Consider the following 18,100-nt stretch of genomic DNA (forward strand, 5'->3'; position numbering starts at 1 on the left):
CTGCAGAGATGCCTTGGGAGCACAGGAGCTCTCCAGGGGTAGTAAAGATCTCACCTCCAAGGTAGCATAAAATGTTTAGGAAAGAAATATGTCTTTGATAATGTGCACACACACACACATATAAATGCATTTTTTTATACGTATATATACACACACACAATTAAAGTGGGGTAAAAAGACTGAATAAAACAGAAAACCCATAGACAGAAGACTAAGGATTGCCAGATGTTTTGTCAGCGGCAATGGCTTCACCGATGACCTCGCCAGAGAAGATTACAACCAGCCATTTGGCTATTTTCTGTCCGCAGAGGTGCTGTTTTGGGACAGGTCAAGAGCGAAAGAGAAGTGGAGCTGGCAGCTCTTTCTCTGGGAGCTGGTCTTCTCAACTAACTGTCCTTCCATTCCCTCTGTGCCAACAGCAACAAAAGCTGTAAGATCAACTTTCCAGGGTTTTTTTTGTCTTAGGTCACCGTTCCAGATTAATTGTTTTGACATTTCTGTGTGACACCAGCCGTTAATTCTGCCTACACTACTGAGACTCCGGTAGCTACATCTGAGCTACTGTAAGATTGTCAAACTAATAGCCAAAACATTTATTTTATTTAACAACATCAGTATAATCAATAATAATAATAATAGCAGCTTAACTGTGCAACTTACTGCCACAAGATGAAGTGGATACCAAATGTTTGCATGGTATCAAAAAGGAAATAGGCACACTGATTGGCAAAAAAAAAATAAAGTTGTATTAAATATAGAGATATTGCTTCTGTCTCAAGAAGCTCCTGAGTGACAAATTGATGAAACCTGGGGAAACATATCAGGAATTATCTATATACCTGTGTTTATCCTCTTAAAGTATCTGCTATTGACCTCTGTTGAAGACCGTGGGCCTCTGGTAAGACCACTGCACATTTTTGTTGTTAATAAAGAGAGGACCCTAAATCTTCCTGCTTTTGCTTCTGTTATGTACATGTGAAGCATTTCTATATGCCTGGCCTTAAAAAAAGATTTATGAAGAAAAAGTGCGGACCTAAAACTGGATAAATAAAACTGATATGGAAACTTCTATGCCACAAGCCAAATATACATCAATCCTATCACTCACACAAGGTCTTAACATTAAAAATAGCTGTTGAGTCCAAAACAAATCTGAAAATAACTTTTCTGGAATCCAAATTAGGGAAACTATCTAACCCCGGTGCAACCTGAGAGCCCTGCGACACGCGGGGCAGACCGGAGGCAGTACAGCCCGAAAGTCTTCCCCGAGGGAATTATCAGGAAAAACACAATTTCCGCTGCTCGGTTTTGCAAGTTCCCTGTGTTGACAAAGTGGCAACTTACTCCATTCGCAGCGTTTCCCAGTGAATCCTGGCTCACAGAAGCAGGAGCCGGTGACCGGATCGCAGCTACCATCGCTGTTATTGCAGACACATGTGTTTTCACAGCCCTCTCCCCAATGGCCACTATCGCAGGCTGCAATGTAAAATGGTATTTACATTGAGAATCAGCTTTGAGCTTTCCTAACAGATTGTTTTATATCTAAATGAGAGAACAGAAAAGATGCAAAATGGCCCCTTAAGATACAGGAGTTCTGGACTAGACTCTCAGCTGCAGCATGGGCCACAAATCAGTGGAAATAAATACAATTTTTGCTGATTTATTTCAGCTGAAAGTAGGCAGATATTATGCCATCCATATAAAACTAATTATTCATAGTCAATCCATATCAATCAATCCACAGTCACAAATGCATGATTTCATGGAAATGAAATATCAGCTATTGACTCAGTTCACAAAAATCTGCATAACCAGAATAGCTAATGGGTAAAACAAGACAGATTTGTGAACATCCTCCATATTTTCCTCAGAATACTAAGAAATGCAACACGGACACAGACAGAGAAATCTCACAGTCTTTGTCAAAGCAACTTACCGCTTTCACTCTAAAAATCATATAACGCTGACATGATTATGACAACGTACCACAGCATCTCCTTCCTTTCTTGTAAGGATAAAGACGAAAGTGCCAATTAGGGCAACAGAAACCTGGTTTTGGAGTCGGGCATCTATTTCATGCCTGGTCTGCAATAGTTGGAAGAGCTGCCTTACTGAGACATCTCTGCAAAACAACTTTTCTCATACCTTATCCTGCATAGAAATCAGAGCTTTTCTTTGCCATGGTCTCTTAATTCTTTAGACAGCCTACGGAGTTATGGAAAGCTATCTAAATAGCTTTACACATTACCAACTAGTTTGATTTTTAAAATACGCGTATTGGTGGAAACTTCAGATTTTCCCAGAGTTTTCTTCAGTACCAAGCCTGAGAAGCATGGTCCAAAACTGACTGCTGTCAACACGGCAATTAATTTCTATGATTTTATGTGTTTAAGACCAAGTTTAGAAAGAGGTTTTATTCTGTTGGCTTTTTGCAAGAGGGATCATAACGAATCAAGCAGAAAAGCCGTGAAACAGGAAAAGGAAAGAATCAAGCAGAGTGGCTTAACATTTATACGGCGCTATCCAAAAAGGGCAAATCCGCACTCTTACACTGCCATCAATATGGAGAGCGATGCTAAAGTCAACAGAAGGATGCTCTGCTCTTCCAGAGAACAGAACTTCTCCCAGCATTTATATTCACAAGTTAAGAAGTGACCTTAAGACACATGACTGTACATGCCACTCACTTGTTGAATAAATCTCCCCTAAACAAAATGAAAAATTAAGAATTAATCTTGAAGCTAATCTGCACTGAAAATGAAAAACAAAACTGTCTGTCAGTCAAAACGCTGACAGGACAGATGGTATTGGGCAAAGGGATCCATAGTGTTGAAATAAGAGCTTATATCAATACTTTGTGCTTCATCAGCCATCTATTTCAATACTTTGAACCTAGATAATTAAGGATTATAACCACCCAGGCTGTGCAAACCCAAAACCACACAATTTCAGAAGCAATAAGATTAGCAAAAGTACATTAAAAAACTGTAATAGACCAAGAACAAACAGAGCTGGTTCTTACATTTGCAGTTAAGTCCCTGGGAGATACGGTGTGCCCTGTGGAGCAAATATGCATTGGACTTACGGTGTTTGCAGTCGTGGCCAGTCCAGCCGGGAGGACACCTGCACTCTCCAGTGACGTGGTGACACCGAGCACCGCTGCTACAGCTGCATAACAGCAGGCAATTTTGTCCATAGTAGCCATCGGGGCAGGCTGAAAACAGATGAACAGACTGCGATCTCACCTAGGTAATCACTCAGGCACAGACTGATCTTTTCAAACAAGACAGCACCAGCTTGCCCTCTAAAACATGCATTAGCTGCATGCAGAAATCAAAATGGCAAAACGAAAGAAACATCTGTAACTTGGATACTAGGTGTCTGGGGCCGAGTCCTGTGAAGAGGGAATAGCTTGAGGGACTTTCGGGTACTTCTCCTGCACATCAGGATCAATCAGAGGAGGAAAAAAGGTGCTGAGTAAACCTTAACCAAAAGGGATTCTGTGACTAACAAGGAGAAAAAATATGCCACCACTAAGGTCTTGCCTGAAGCAGTGCTGTCCCTGAGAGCCTGTCTATGCCAGCACAACAGCCATACTCAAGCAGCCTTTAATACCCAGAGGCCAGATAAGGAGCCACGCCATGGTAGCACAGACCACTTGCTTGAGTATGTTCCCATGGTCTCTGGTGGATCTGCAGACATAGCACTGATACTACTCCTTCGTCCTCACTATTATTTAATCCTAAATTATATACATCAAGGACTGTTGCTGCAAACATAAGCCAAGAGTGATGCCATGTGGGTCAACTGCTCAGCACCTCTTGCCAAGCCACCAGGATTACAACACAAGCATTGTGGTTATTAAACATTGTATTTCTAAACACGTATTGCCATAAATTAGGTCTAACAATAACATCAATTTGGGATGCAGTTTAGCTTGTCATCTGCATTTATCTTTAATCTCGCCCCAGTAAATAATATCAAATCCAACCTGGGGAATTCCTGAAGTCAAAGGGTACTATATCTTGGATTAGTGTGTCTAACGTAACAAGCATCTCACGAAACAGCAAGAAGGTAGAAATGAAACCATAATCTGAATTTTCAAAGTGACTTTCTTTTCATGGAGAAGGCCAATGTGAGGACTCACATGCAGAGCAGGATGTCCCGGTGTAGCCAGGGGGACAGTCGCAGGCCCCAGTTTCTCTGTTGCACTGTCCCCCGTTGGCACAGGGCTCACAGGAGGACTGGCAGTCTGGTCCCCACCGGCCAGCTGGGCAATCTGGGAAAAAAACCACATGAGATGTCCCTAGTGCCATTTTCTGGTTCAAGGCAGTTCTAGATTTCTGCCGTTACGTTGAAGAATTTAAAAATAATAGTAAAACTAAGCTGGATAAAGGATTGTTATATTATCTCTACAGAGCTACAGCGCTGCCACAGTAAACCTTCTGAAAGAGTCAACACGTCTTTGTACCGCAGCACATGAGAACACATTTACAGAGAGACCCAAAGGTTCTCTTCCAACTCCCGTCATGGTGTGTCTATTTATTGCTTTGGTTTCTGGTACAGTAATGTCAGGAGCATTTGGATGTATCTGAAAAATTAATTATTGCACTCAGCAAAGCAGAGGACGGTAATCTGCAGACAGATACAGGAGGGGAGGGCTGCTGCTGTTTTTTTTTCCTGGGCTGAGTTGGGGTCAGGATGGACACACAGTCCAGTGGGGTGGAGCCCAGGTTCCCCTCCTTCATCCAGTTTGTGGGGCAGTGAGCCACAACCAGGGACCATGCAGGGCAGATGCTCCTCAGGCATGCACCAGCCAGAGCTCTGCAAGGGGTAGAGGGGCATCCCATGGCCCCTTGGTAGTTCAGTGTGCCTGAGACTTTTCTGATCCCTTTACTTAATTACTCACAATAATGCTCTCCTTTTTAATTCCTTCCTCTGTTCCAGGTCCTTCACTTGCTGGTTCCACAATAGCTGTCTTTGGCCAAGGTCCTTTGACAGCTCCTGCACAACGTCTGCACATGGCTCTGCTCTGGGACTGCTGCAATGCCCCAAAATCTCTTCCCAACTTGTACAAACCCAGCCCAGCATACAAATCACTGTTATTAATTGGAGCAGAGAAACAGGTCAGGGTAACTGAATCACACTCCCTCTTTTATAAGTGATCCCACGTGGTGAATGTCCTATGTTCTGCACCAAGACTTATCTTTCACCCATTCTGCAAACAAAGCATATCGCGTTGCAGCAGTTTTGGTGGGAAACAGAATAATTCCACTTCTTATCATGTCTTCCAAAGCAAGACACTCACTACCTTAGTCCAACATCTAACACACCTTGCTCACATGTAGCACCAGTCTTCCCAGCTGGGCAAATACACTGCCCTGTCTTTGGATTGCATGGTGCTTCTCCACAGCTGCACCTCTGCCTGCAGTTGACTCCAAAGCTCCCAGGCTGACAAGCTGGTTAAAAGAAACCCAAAAGACACGGTTAGTATCAGGAAGCATTTTGAAGACATTAGGAGGCACCACCACTAGTAATTTTAAACTGAGCTGTGCTGGTACAAAATGATCACGGTTAGCATCAGTGCCCCAGTGATCAGTGGTCTGCAATTAACTGCAACAGAGCTCTAGAAAACCTGTGCCTGAAGCTTTAAAAGGAATGATAGTTACCTGGACAAATGTTAGTTTTAGTAACTGGCCCCAGCCTTGTGCCTTGACCTTTGCAAGCAGAGCGACGCAGCAGTTGCCAGGCTCCAAATACCACTTTGGATTCAGTAGGGAAGTGCCAACTCATATTAACAACAAATGCACCCTTTTATTTGCAACTTGTATAACCGAATATAAGTTTCCCAAGTAAGCTTTCCCACCCAAAATGTACCTCCCAGGGAAACATGCAGTGAGTACCTACATAAATGGCATTCTTCTCCATGAAACCCAGGTGGACATGGATGTTTGCAGACTCCTGTCTCATGCTCACACAAAACATCAGCAGGACAGTTGCACCTCAGTTTGCAACCGGCCCCATAAAAGCCAGGCGTGCACTCTGGAAAATGCGTCGACACAGAACACGTATAAGAAAAAGGAAGTGTTAAGAAAATGGAAGAAAACGGAAAAAAAGTCAGAAAATAATTTGGCAGAAACTTGCAGAAAATGCATTATAATGTACGTTTCAGAGGTGCTGATAAGAAGTGTAAACACTTATTAAACACTTGCACGGACATTTCAAAGAGGTTACTGCTTAAATACAACTCAGAAACAGAATGGCAGAATATTTAAGGATATATTCAATTACAGTCATTACAAAATTACTCTTCTTATCTGTCTGTACCTTCTGCTGCTCTCTGCCTTGGTGCAAAGCCAGTGCTGGGTGAGGGATGCTCTCCCCCAGAACTGAGCACGTCACCAAGAATGCTAAAGATACTAAATATCATCACTATTATTCTCCACCAAACCTCCCAGAACCAGTGTCATAAATCCGACACGTTCCTGCCTGCCCAGAGAGGAATCTGAAGGGAGAATCTTTATTACATTACTCCGTTACTGTCTGGAGAGGGCTACTGAGACACGCAAACATGAATGTGGAATACAATTCTCTTTGAACTACCCCCAAAAAACTACAAAGAAGAAGTTGAATTCAAAGACCTGCAAATCTGAAGGAAAAGAAGCATTACTGAAACCATCTACAAATAACCCTCCCGCCATAAAACACAGGTTTTGCCACTTATTTACTGTCTGTGTGGAAAAAGGAAAGAACAAAAGTGAAAACTCCCACAGTCTTCATTATTTAGGCTTGTATTAAAATTTGGTTTCTAGATTTCTGTTGTCATTTGATCAGGCTAAAACTCCCGCATTCTTAAGCTGTATTCCCCTTGACGCCCCTCTAAAGCCCTGTAATAGCAGGCACTCACGGTGCTTGCTGTATGAAAAAACCACCGACAAAATAATTAGTAGAATCTAAATCTATTAGTAGCAGCGGCAACCAAACAAAGCACGTGAGAGGAAGAATGAGAAATAAAGCTAGGACAAAGGAATAAGCAGACATAAGGAATCTGGTTTTCTATTATACCTTTCTGACACTTTTTGCCGTGATAACCAGGCTTGCAGGTGCAAGTCCCGTTCCTCGCGTTGCATTCCAGCGTAACAAAGCATGTGAGAGGAAGAATGAGTAAAAAGCTAGGACAAAGGAATAAGCAGACATAAGGAATCTGGTTTTCTATTATACCTTTCTGACACTTTTTGCCGTGATAACCAGGCTTGCAGGTGCAAGTCCCGTTCCTCGCGTTGCATTCCAGCGTGTGCTCTTTCACGCACTGACACTCCTCCGAGCAGCCAGCTCCGAAGGCCCACCTGGGACAGGCTGCAGCCAGATGAAAAGGAATCGTTAGCTCTGTAATTATGCACGAGTTATTTGAAATTGCACACTGCTGCAGAATGCAACTGCTGCAAAAAGCAAAACGTTCATTTTGCTTTCAGCAAATACATCCACATTCCTATGACAGTGCCTATTAATGTGTGGGTGTGTAAAATATAGTTTACATGATTCCTCTATTAAGTAATTCATTTCATTTCAAGCAATATGTGGTGAATGCAAGACCCAGAAATGTTTCAAAGCAAACTTATTTAAGTTTCTGAATGAAAAAATATTTGGATACACTCCAAGACAAAAGCTTTCAATGAAAAAAAAACACAAATCACATAACAATTTTTCAATCTTGCATAAATTTCATGAACAAAACCTGTAAGTGCAAAGAAACTTGACCATCTATTTTGCAACAATTTTGGTTTGATTCTTTTTATTCCCATTTAAAATTTCACCCTCATCCTGCCCCAGCCAGCCCTGCTCCTCAGCTCCCACTCCAATCGTATCGGCAGCCACTAACTAGCTCCAATCAGACTTTAACCTCACCAACAACCCTAATGTTAACCTGCCCATCCCAACCCAACCCCACCTATAGTCCACACCTTTGTGCATTGGTAAATATCCATCCTTACGGCAAAGATTAATTGGCAGAGAAAAAGATTAATGAAGTTTCTGGGGCTTCCTGGCATGCATCAAATGTCACGTCCTCCTACTACTTCCAGCTCATCACAGAACCCAAAGCCTCGCTCATTTTATACATGATGTGAAATCTTTTTAAGATCGTTACATTGTGCATGTGTTAAAGAGATCTGAGAAATAACGGGGACTTACTAAGGTGGCAGAAGCGCCCGTAGAGCCCAGGGTCGCAGAGGCAGGCTCCATAGAGTCTGTGGCAATAGCCGTTGTTGGCACAGTTGCACGGTTTGTTACAGTTCTTCCCAAAGAGGCCTTTTGGGCAACCTTTTAAGTGCACAAACACAGCAAGGCATCAGCTGTTAAGTGTTAAATCAGCCCTCTTTCAGTCGACGCTACAGAAAAGACCACGCTGACTTGCCGCTGACCTGGGGCTCTGCACAGCCCATCCTTACATGGCACTTACTTTTTCTCATCCTCTGCCTCGCTTATTATTTAAACAAAAGTCACTGCGAGGCAAGCCGCAGGGTTATAGTACATCGCGCACGATGGAGACTGTTCTCATTCGGGCCCCTAAGATTCACCGCGCACAATTACATCTAGATGGAAACAAGGGCGAAGAAGTGGTGAGGTTTCAGGCACGCGGTACTGGCGGCAAGACCAGGGAAGCCGTACCGTCTTCGCAGAGCTTGCCGTGCACGCCGGGCGGGCAGTGGCACTGCCCCGTGACAGGGTCGCAGGAGCCTCCATTCTGGCACTTGCAAACGTTGGCACAGCCTCTGCCGTACGTCCCGGGGGAGCAAGCTGGGGAGAAAGGAGGGAAGATGAATGGGCCAAGAAATCCTTTCCCTCTGGTAGAAATGAAGCAAACTAGACTCTGGTCATCAAAACTGAGCAAGGAGAGAGGCTGTTTAGAGCCCGCTTGACTAAAAGAAGTCATATTCTTCCTATATCAGGTGATGCATACCCCTGTAATATTTACTAGATAATTTTAAAAGAACACCTGAATTAACCAAGCTTACTTATGTGAAGTGCTACGTGATGCATCCAAATTCTCCCCTGTGTATGCTGCCCTCCACACAATGCATGGTGCTCAAAAAACATTGCCTGTTAAGTATAAAGCTTAAAAATGAGAGCACAGTTTTGAATATTTGGAGATAAGTATTTTAAACATTTTTTTTTCTCCCAAATACTATTACAAAAATAACGTTGTGTTTTTCTGACATAGTCTCTGAAATTCCCCAGATGATCATGGCAGAAATGGATGGATCCACAACAGCACGGGATTCCTTCCTAAAGCCCTCATTGCTCCAAAGCAAAATAAATTGTGAAACGAAGCCTTGCTCCACTGTCTGCAGCCTGAGCTGGCTGGGTAAATACAGTTGCTGGAGTCATCTGAGTTAACTGACATTTTATCAATGTACATTAAGAAACTTGGCATTTCACATGCTCTTCCATCCGGCTTCCTTGGTGCATTATTACAGAAATTTAGTTCCAGTTTTCTCAACTGTTTAAGCTTACCCTAAACCCATGAACCATGCTGTATATTGAGAAAGTGAGAGAAAAGAGTGCGAGCAATCACATATGACTAATTCATACAGATTATACACTGTATTTATCATTGTCAATGCCTACTTCATCGGACTGCAGGCTTGGCTCAATAATGCAGTCCCACTAAAGTTCTTTAAATTCCAGGGGTGAATTCCACCAGATTACATGCATGGATATCTACTGTAAATATAGAGCAAAAATGTTATTATTATTTATGAAGTGAACTAAAGAATTTGGATCCTCTCTTGAAATTTTTATAATCTATCCTGAACAACTATAGCACCATGAATAGAAGTAAGAATGTCCTAACTCGATAGCTTGAACTGTCTTAGGTAGACTAGAAATTACCATTTTAATCCTCTTCATTCGTATTCTCTCAGCTGTCGCCAATGTTTACAAACTAAACCCACGATCAGTCTCTCAAAATAACTACAGGCAGACTGTTGGTTTCAATCATTTGCTGCTTTTTCTATATTTCTGTCCTTGTGATGATTCCTCGTAAACAATCTTGATAGCGATTAACCTGAAGATTGCTGTCTACCAATGCTAAATAATAATTCTTCACTGAGTCTTTTGTCTCATCAGGGATAGCACAGGCTTTCCGAGTATGATGGGTCATCATGCCACACACCATGAAATGGAGGGACTCATCTCAAACATGCAGGAGATCTGCTGTACGAAGTCTCAGACAAGCAACAGACAAGTTTTGCCAAACTGCAGATGAAGAACAGGGCACAGTACATCAAGAAATCACCACACTCTCTTTCCAATTGGTTTTGACACATATATCCGAATCAGAAAGATCTTCTGCCAGGAAGCAGGAATAAAGAGAATAAAAGGCTATAACAAAGGGCACTGGCTGACTTGGTAAGAGAATTCTGAGAAATACAAGTTCCAATATTAAAAATCAACCATCTCAAGAAAAAAATGTTAATAAAAAGAATTATAAGGGAAAAAAATCATGCCCAAGTTTACCAACGCAAGAAAAAAAAATAAAAAAGGCAATGTCTTGGGATGCTATAATGGAAAAAAATCAAGTTTCAGTATACATGTCCACCCAGATTGTCACACCACCTGCCAGGACAGACTTCTGAAAGTCAGCGAGGCAAGGTGTGGAACGAAGCATGCCAGGCAAACTTTGGCACTTTTTAGCAGCAGAATGAAGAGGAATGAACACCAACCAAATACTTAGGCGGGGTACGGTACTGTACTGTGCACCGCGCTGTGCTGGAGGGCAGAGACCTCGCTGCTGGAGGGTTCGCACCCCATACTGCAGCATCCCTTACAATTTCTATTTAATGAGCCCCATTACAATAACATTTTGATCTGCCTGTGAGACAGCCGTGCTCCTTAGCTTCACAGATTAAAAGTACAACAGCTTATTCCTATTTCCTACCTATCTGCAGTGCCACAGCAGTAGGACAAAGTCCCCACCTTCCAAACACACTGTACTCACTTTCGTTACAGATAATGCCGGTCCAGCCAGGTGAGCAAACACAGCCACTGTGTTCACTGTTACATCTGCCTCCATTCAGACAATCCTCACAGCTCAAGCTACAGTCATTGCCAAAAGTGTTATCAAGGCAAACTGAAATGAAAAAAACACACAGAAGGTTTCGTGAGCATCCAGACAAAAGACTTCCACAAGCTCTTACCTATCGTTCCAGGTGCACAAGTGCAGAAAGGAACCTACACAACACTGACAGCCTGCAAAAAAAAGTATTCACGTTGTTAGTGTTAATGATAGTAGTGTTGCAAATATCACTGATTCATCTCAAAAGACAGTCCCATATGGAGATTCCCAAATTTTCCTCCTCAAATTTTAGAGTCTAAATAAGAGGAAAGCTGGGACCTCGTCTGGAATTTACTCCCTTAAATGCTGTAATTCCCCATCAAAACCACTTAAAATTGCTTTTTAAAAGTAAATTTTTTGTCTTCATAAAAAATGAATTTGCACCTAATGTTTGACAATATTGTATACAATAAAAAGTATTTCTTGGGAGAGAATCTGCTTTTCTCCTTGCTAGGCTATCCTTCTAGTTATTCTGTTGCAGTAGGTGGATGCGGTGCTATTTAAGCACAGTTCAATGATATTTTTAACAGCATAGTTTGAGTGTTATTCTAGGAAAACAAAGCATAATACACATTCATCACTTCCTTTTTTCTTCATGGATATGAAAAAAAAAGGCATAGTTTATATGGGAAACCTTGTATGAAAATGCATTCCTCCCTCGCCTTCCCCACCCTCCTCTTCTCCCTTGTACCCGCAGACACGCACGCTCTCATATCCTCTCTTCGTGGGGTCTATTGAGAAAGGCATAGAAAACAAATGTTACTCTCTGCTAAAATACCTCGATGACATTAAGATCGTATCAGTTTACTGGCCTTCGAGGTCAGTTTATTGCCTTCAAGGCTTTATGGCTGTGGCTGGAGGCTTTTTGGAAGGGGATTTTGAACAACACCTGAAAGCGAGCTGGCAGATTATTTCAGCTAACAGTAAGTCAGCAGGCTGGTTGCTTTTCACCAGCGATTTTCTACGTGAGGCCAGATTTCCTCTAGGTCTCAGCACCCAACTGTTCCTTTTTCTGTAGCTGAACAAATGCCCAAGCTTTCAGAGACATTCAGAATCCCAGTGCTCCCACTTGGAACCGGTTACAAATTCATACTTCAGGAGAAGAATACAGATTACCATTAAAAATGTCATGCTTCTACAGTAAAAAGTCATTCAAGCTAAAGAAAGTACTGAATTACTTGCATCAGCTTATTGTTAAAGCATGTTTTTTTATAATACAGATAGCAGCACAAAAATATGTCTGAAAGCATAAGGAATAAATTAATATTTGGGAGGTAACGGAACATACTAAACCATTAAAAGTTTCATTTCTCCATCACCTTTTCCTTCAAACCATCACGTGCTGCAAAGCCGCAGTTTCAGAAAAAGTGCAGATGCTCAGCTATGACTGATAACACCCAAATTTATGTGGCTAAATATAAATAAAACATGCAAAACCTGGTCAATAAATATTTGATTGTGGTTTCTAGGCCTGATAATTTTGCCTGCGGTTATCTCATTTATCAGTTTCCCAACTGGTTATCAGTGTTGTTGAGTCCGGCTGGATGCTATGTGATCTGGGAGGTCTTAACAGTTTTGTTCATAAAAATAAGTTAATTTTTTATTAAAGTCAAGACCAGTTCCTGATTTTTGCCTGTAGGGCACGGTCCTCGGATAAATAATCAGAGCTTATATAAAAATCACAGGACATACATAACAAAAATAAGAAAGCTCATTCCTCCCTGGTGACCCACCAGCACATACTGCACTCATCAGAAAGCAAGCACAGCGTTTCAACTCATAACATTCTTTAAATGGTGAAGTTTCCACCTTCAAATGGAAAGACTGAGGTCATGCAAAGTCCGGGTGAGGTTCAAAGCTGCTTTGTGCCCGTTCCTGTGACCATGGGTGCTCACGTGCTCCATTCGCCAAACTCAATTTTGCCAAGCCCTCAGCCAGCCCGAGCTCTATGTGGACGGGTCCGGGCTTTTCCCGGAGAACACGCCCAAAGCATCAAAAGGGACCTGAACCTCCAGAAGGTTGTTTTTTCCACAAACAAGAATTCAAATATCTTCAGCAAAAACCCCTCCAATTATTATAAAAGGGCTTGTAAACAGGCACACGTGCCCCCACACCCCCCTTTCCTAGCTCTAGGAGAAAGGGAGCGTTTCCCGAGGGCTTGTTCTCAGTAGAGCAGCTTTGGTGGATTTTGTGCATTGCAGTAACCCACGCCATCCTCTCACCCCAGGGATGAAGAGGATCTCTCTGTTTGTTGCCTCTGGGGCTTTGTGCAGACACTCTGTTTTTCCAAGAAGCCTCTCATCCCTCACTTGTGTTGCTCACTTTTCCGCTGCCTCCCTCCGCATCCCTTCCCACTGCATCCAGGCAGCAGCAGCTGTAACCGAGGAGCCTCCTTGCTCCTCGAACATGTCCCATTTGGGATGGGACATGTGGTGATGCCTCCTCCCTGCTGGCATGGAGGACAAGCAGAAAGCAGGATTAACGCTCATCCCTCCACTGCTCCTCCTGACAGCTTAAGCCCAGCCAGCTGAGTATAACTCTCACCCCGAATCCTCTTTTCGAGACTACTCCTCCAATGTGCTGTGATGGCTAAAAGCGATGCTCGTTCACTCACCGACCCTGTGCACCAGGGTGAGTTCTCCTCGTAGGTCTTCATCCTCGTAGAGAGCACCAAGTGCGTAGCGAAGGAGCTGGGGGGGACCTCTGAACTGCAGCCCCGGAGCCCTGGCAAACCCTGTTGCCTCCTCTGCATCCGTCTCCTCCCCACCTAGGGCTGATACACACACATGTGCCATCAGGACCTGGCCCTGAGACTTCCTCCATGACACTTTCCTCTCATTTACATCCCTTTTTTTTTTTTTAATTATGCTGGTAGATTTTCCAGCTACACCCCTGTGCAGTCTGTACAGCAGTCACAGCCGATTAATTTTCTCATCTGTATTTACAAGCAGAGTTTCTGCTATCCAAAAAAGAGAAAAGGGAGGGGTGGGGAAAGAAAGTTTCCCTTTCCTTTCCTCTGATCTTGGAGAGTCCAAAAAAAAATTAAACAAGGAGTTTAATTTTCCTCACTTGAAGTTTGAGATTATTTTTAGTTAATGAAGGTCATCACTCTAGCTCATTTTGGAGATGACAAATATAGTGAGAGGCTGGCTGTCCAATTTATTTTCAGAAAAACTAAAATTTGAGCCTTAAAATGATGGGAAATCAGTCGACTTTCTTTTTGGAGTTGGTTAAAATATCAAACCCTGCCCAAGGTTTAGCAGGTGCTAAACTTGGTTATAAAGTTAAGTTGCTAGGCTAAACTCTGTACTGGTTACACTGGCAGAAATCCAGAATCACACCACTGACTAGTGGAAAACTTGCCATGGTTCATCAAAGCAAAATCTGGCTACCTTCTTTTCCACAGGATGTTAAACTTCATCTAATAGTGCAGGAAAAGTGTCAAAACAGTATTTATTTCTAAAACACGAGGATTAGGTTTTCAAACATGTCCAGGGGATTTAAGCATTCATCTGCCATTAATCTTTGGCAAAACCCATTACTTGAGGATGAACTTGGGATCCACGCGTTGCACGTAGCTCTACCCTGGCCGCATTTAGAGATGGCTCAAGTTGGGCTCCCAAAATCCCAGGATCTGTGAAAATCCCAGTTCTGCATTCACATTTTGAATCAGTGGGAAATATTTAACGGTCTTCAAGATATAAAAATAACTTACCGATGCAGGACCATCTGTTAACAGCAAGCCTGTAACCCTCCTTACATGCACATTCGTACGACCCCAGAGAATTAACACAGAAATGGTCGCAGTTGCCATTATCAAGACGACATTCATCCACATCTAGAAAAAAGACATATAAATGCAATATAGGTGCAAGTACCTCTGCTTGGAGAGTGCACTCTGTGCCTGACTGCATCTGAAAAATTATTCGGTACCTAAAGAAACCCAATTTTCTTAGTACTTTGGGGCTCTCTGTTTCTCACTAGTACTGGAGATATTAAAACATTTCAGGGCAACATGGAACGGATTATTTCACCTATGTTTATGTCTCAAGTGAAAAGAGCTGCTTTAAGCTGTTAAGCTCAGCTGATCCTTTGGTTACTTTGAGGGCTCTCCTTTTGTAGAAGTAGTCTTTAACACACATCAATATACAGCGTCCATGGAGAGAGAAGGAAAAGTTCCTGTCTGTTGGCTCATCTCCCACAGCCTCACTTCTCCATGTCGGATGCTGGGTTATTAATGTATTCCAGTCTCACAAAGTGGAAATTACAGATTTGTAAAACTTTATCGGTAAAGCTGGCATACGGTCACTGATTCTCCTATGAGGGAAATGTCCACAAAGGCTTGTGACGAGCTTTGACAGCATTTCTTCTACCCGCTGTCGTGCTTAGTTAGACCGAGCCACCGGTATCAAAGGACTCACCGTCGCAGGCGCAGCCATCAGCGTTCAGCTGGAACCCGGCTTTGCAGGCACACTCGTAGCCACCCGCGTAGTTGATGCAGAATTGGGAGCAGCAGGACTCTCCGGTCTCGCACTCATCCAGCTCTGCAAGGAAGGGGCAGCTCGTTCAGCCCTTGGACACGGCCTGAGCTCCTGTCACAGTTTTGCTGGGCAGCTACTGCACTTTTCAGCTCGTGCCTTTCCACGTCTTCCCTCTCCCTTCACCCACATGAATCACCATCTGAATTCTGACGGCGGCTGTTTTCTCCCTTCTCCCACGGCAGTCAATACCCTCCAGGTCCAGGGAGAAGCATCTTTTATGCACGTCTTAGCTGGCACGAGGTGATTTACAAAACAGACAACAACTAAGTCTCATCAGCCCACAAAGACTATCCATTTAACAGTAATCTACATTTAACCATTTGGACTTTTTTCTATGTTCAACCTTATTCAATGCAAATTAACAGTGAAACAACACTCTGATCCAGCAACGCATTTGCTGGACATCAGCAGGCTGCTAGGCGCAATTACAGTTTTTGATCACTAATTGCCCATTGCCTTATCCTGCCCTGTGTCCATCCGGAAATTGGTATCGTCGACACCGCTGTTCTGGTGATTAGATAGGAGAATTGAGCTGTTATCTTTTCACTGCAGGCTCTCGGCCGATGGCAGCCCTTGCAGCCCGCTGAGCAGGTCGGTGGTCATTCAAGGGCCACCTTGTCAATGCTGAGTCTGCAAAGCGCTTTTGAACGTTACCCAGACGAGCAGCTGCAGATGGGAAAGGTCAGTGTCTCAATTAACCTTGGAAGGAGTACCAACATTATTAGAAAACACCGACAGGAGAAAGAGGAGAAAGAAAATGTAATTAATCAATCGAGGCGAGGAGGTCAGCATGAAAATGATTAATGCAGGTTATTTGAACATGGAGTGTTTTCCAGAAATGTCACAAGCCAAGCTCCTCTGCAGTCGTCAGATGATGCCTTTCTCTGGGGTCTAGCAACAGCCCCTTATCTGTGTGGGAATGTGAAATGTGCATCCGACAAAAAGGAGATTTTTGCTGTTAAGAGCACCTTTTCCTGTCCTCAGCCTTGCCAAACCCTTCTCCTGTGCTCTCACTTCCCTCACCGTGTCCAGAAGAACTGCTTCCCTCTGAAATCTCCATCGGCAGGTCACTGAGCTGGGGCGCGGGCAGGAGGTGCTCTGCCTCCTCTCAGCCGTACACGAACAAGACTGCGTAACCCACCCCACCCCTGCGAGACTCGGGTCCAAATCTGCCTCCCTGACTCTCTTTTCTTTTGCTTTTTAAGCTCCAGCATCAACCGCCCTTGCAGACCTCAGTGCTTCCCTCCTCCCCTGCTCCTTCCTCTCTCCTGCACTTGGCTTTTTTTGTTGCAAGACTCTTCTTCTCTCTAACGTCTCTCACATTCACCAATGCTCCCGCTCTCTACTTCTCATGTCTTACTATACTGCTCTGGGATGCCTGCTCTTCCTCCCCCTCGCCCTGCTTCTTCTTGGCTATATGGCCTAGTGACAGCAAGCCTAAACCAGAATGAGATACAGTTTGCATAGCAAAAGCCGCAAACAACAACAACAAAAAAACCCACGTCGTAAAATCATTTAAAACATGAAGGAATTTTTAAGTTCTTCTCTCGAAATAAAAACAACTCTAACTATTGCTTTCACTTCCTAAGTGAGACTTCTCACAGCCAGAAGTGCAATCTCATCACTGAGCAAATCTGATGGAAATACAGCTACTTCCACACCACAAAGCGGAGTTTGTGCATGAAGCACTTCAGAACAGCAGTGCTACCGCTCCCAGCCAGAGCCGACCCTCCTCCCAGCTGCAGAAGGGAAGGAAAAAAAGTCAAGCGAATGATGCTCGGGCTGGATACAAAGAGGTACGGCCACAGCAACTGGTGATGCACTGAAGCGTCGTCTTCCATCTGGGAGGCAGAACTCCTTCCCCTCGTTAATTAATAATCCCAGCAAACACGCAGAGCAAGGCAAGCTGGAGCAGGGGCTGAGGAAGTGCCAGAGGATGGTATTAATTAAAACTTGTAGAAGAAGGGAAGGAGATGGGAAGGTATTTCCTTGAGTGACAGCTCTCCTGCAGGCTCCCCTGGCAGAGAGACCCACCACGCCTCCTCCCGCAGAGATGCAGCATTTACCGTGAATTACCTGCGCACATTTTGCCATCAAAATCGAGGCGATAGCCGTCGTCGCAGGAGCAGCGCGGCCCCGCAGTCGTGTGCTCACAGCGGTGAGAGCAGCCACCGTTGTTGTCCTGGCAGCTATCGACAATTTCCATCTCGATGCCTTGCGGAGAAATAAATCAAAGGGATGTTAAAAAGCAAGCACAGGGGGAGAGTCACTGGAGAATAAGCCTTCTGTAAAAAAGCATCCATAAGCTGACTGCTGTAGCAGGAAATATAAACTCAACTCCCACGCACACCCGAGGAGAGCATGTTTTGGAGTCCCTGAACTCCAGGTATTTGTCTCCTTGTGTCATAACAGTGGATGCTTTTGACTTTAGCAAAGTGAAGCG

General features: G+C 43.7%; 1 protein-coding gene across 1 annotated transcript in view; it reads right to left on the minus strand.

Annotated features, from left to right (window-relative positions):
- The window catches only part of LOC104161871 (multiple epidermal growth factor-like domains protein 6), a gene marked incomplete at both ends in the record, with an annotated part of 73,546 nt that overhangs the window by 18,249 nt on the left and 37,197 nt on the right, over positions 1-18,100 (minus strand). The window contains 11 exon segments of the mRNA XM_009700446.1: positions 4,148-4,279; positions 5,334-5,459; positions 5,908-6,042; positions 7,222-7,356; positions 8,191-8,319; positions 8,668-8,796; positions 11,000-11,131; positions 13,731-13,883; positions 14,832-14,954; positions 15,538-15,660; positions 17,734-17,871. Coding sequence (XP_009698748.1) covers positions 4,148-4,279; positions 5,334-5,459; positions 5,908-6,042; positions 7,222-7,356; positions 8,191-8,319; positions 8,668-8,796; positions 11,000-11,131; positions 13,731-13,883; positions 14,832-14,954; positions 15,538-15,660; positions 17,734-17,871 — 1,455 coding nt within the window.

This window comes from Cariama cristata, unplaced genomic scaffold (assembly GCF_000690535.1).
Source record: "Cariama cristata isolate BGI_N322 unplaced genomic scaffold, ASM69053v1 scaffold18535, whole genome shotgun sequence".
Lineage (NCBI taxonomy): Eukaryota > Metazoa > Chordata > Aves > Cariamiformes > Cariamidae > Cariama > Cariama cristata.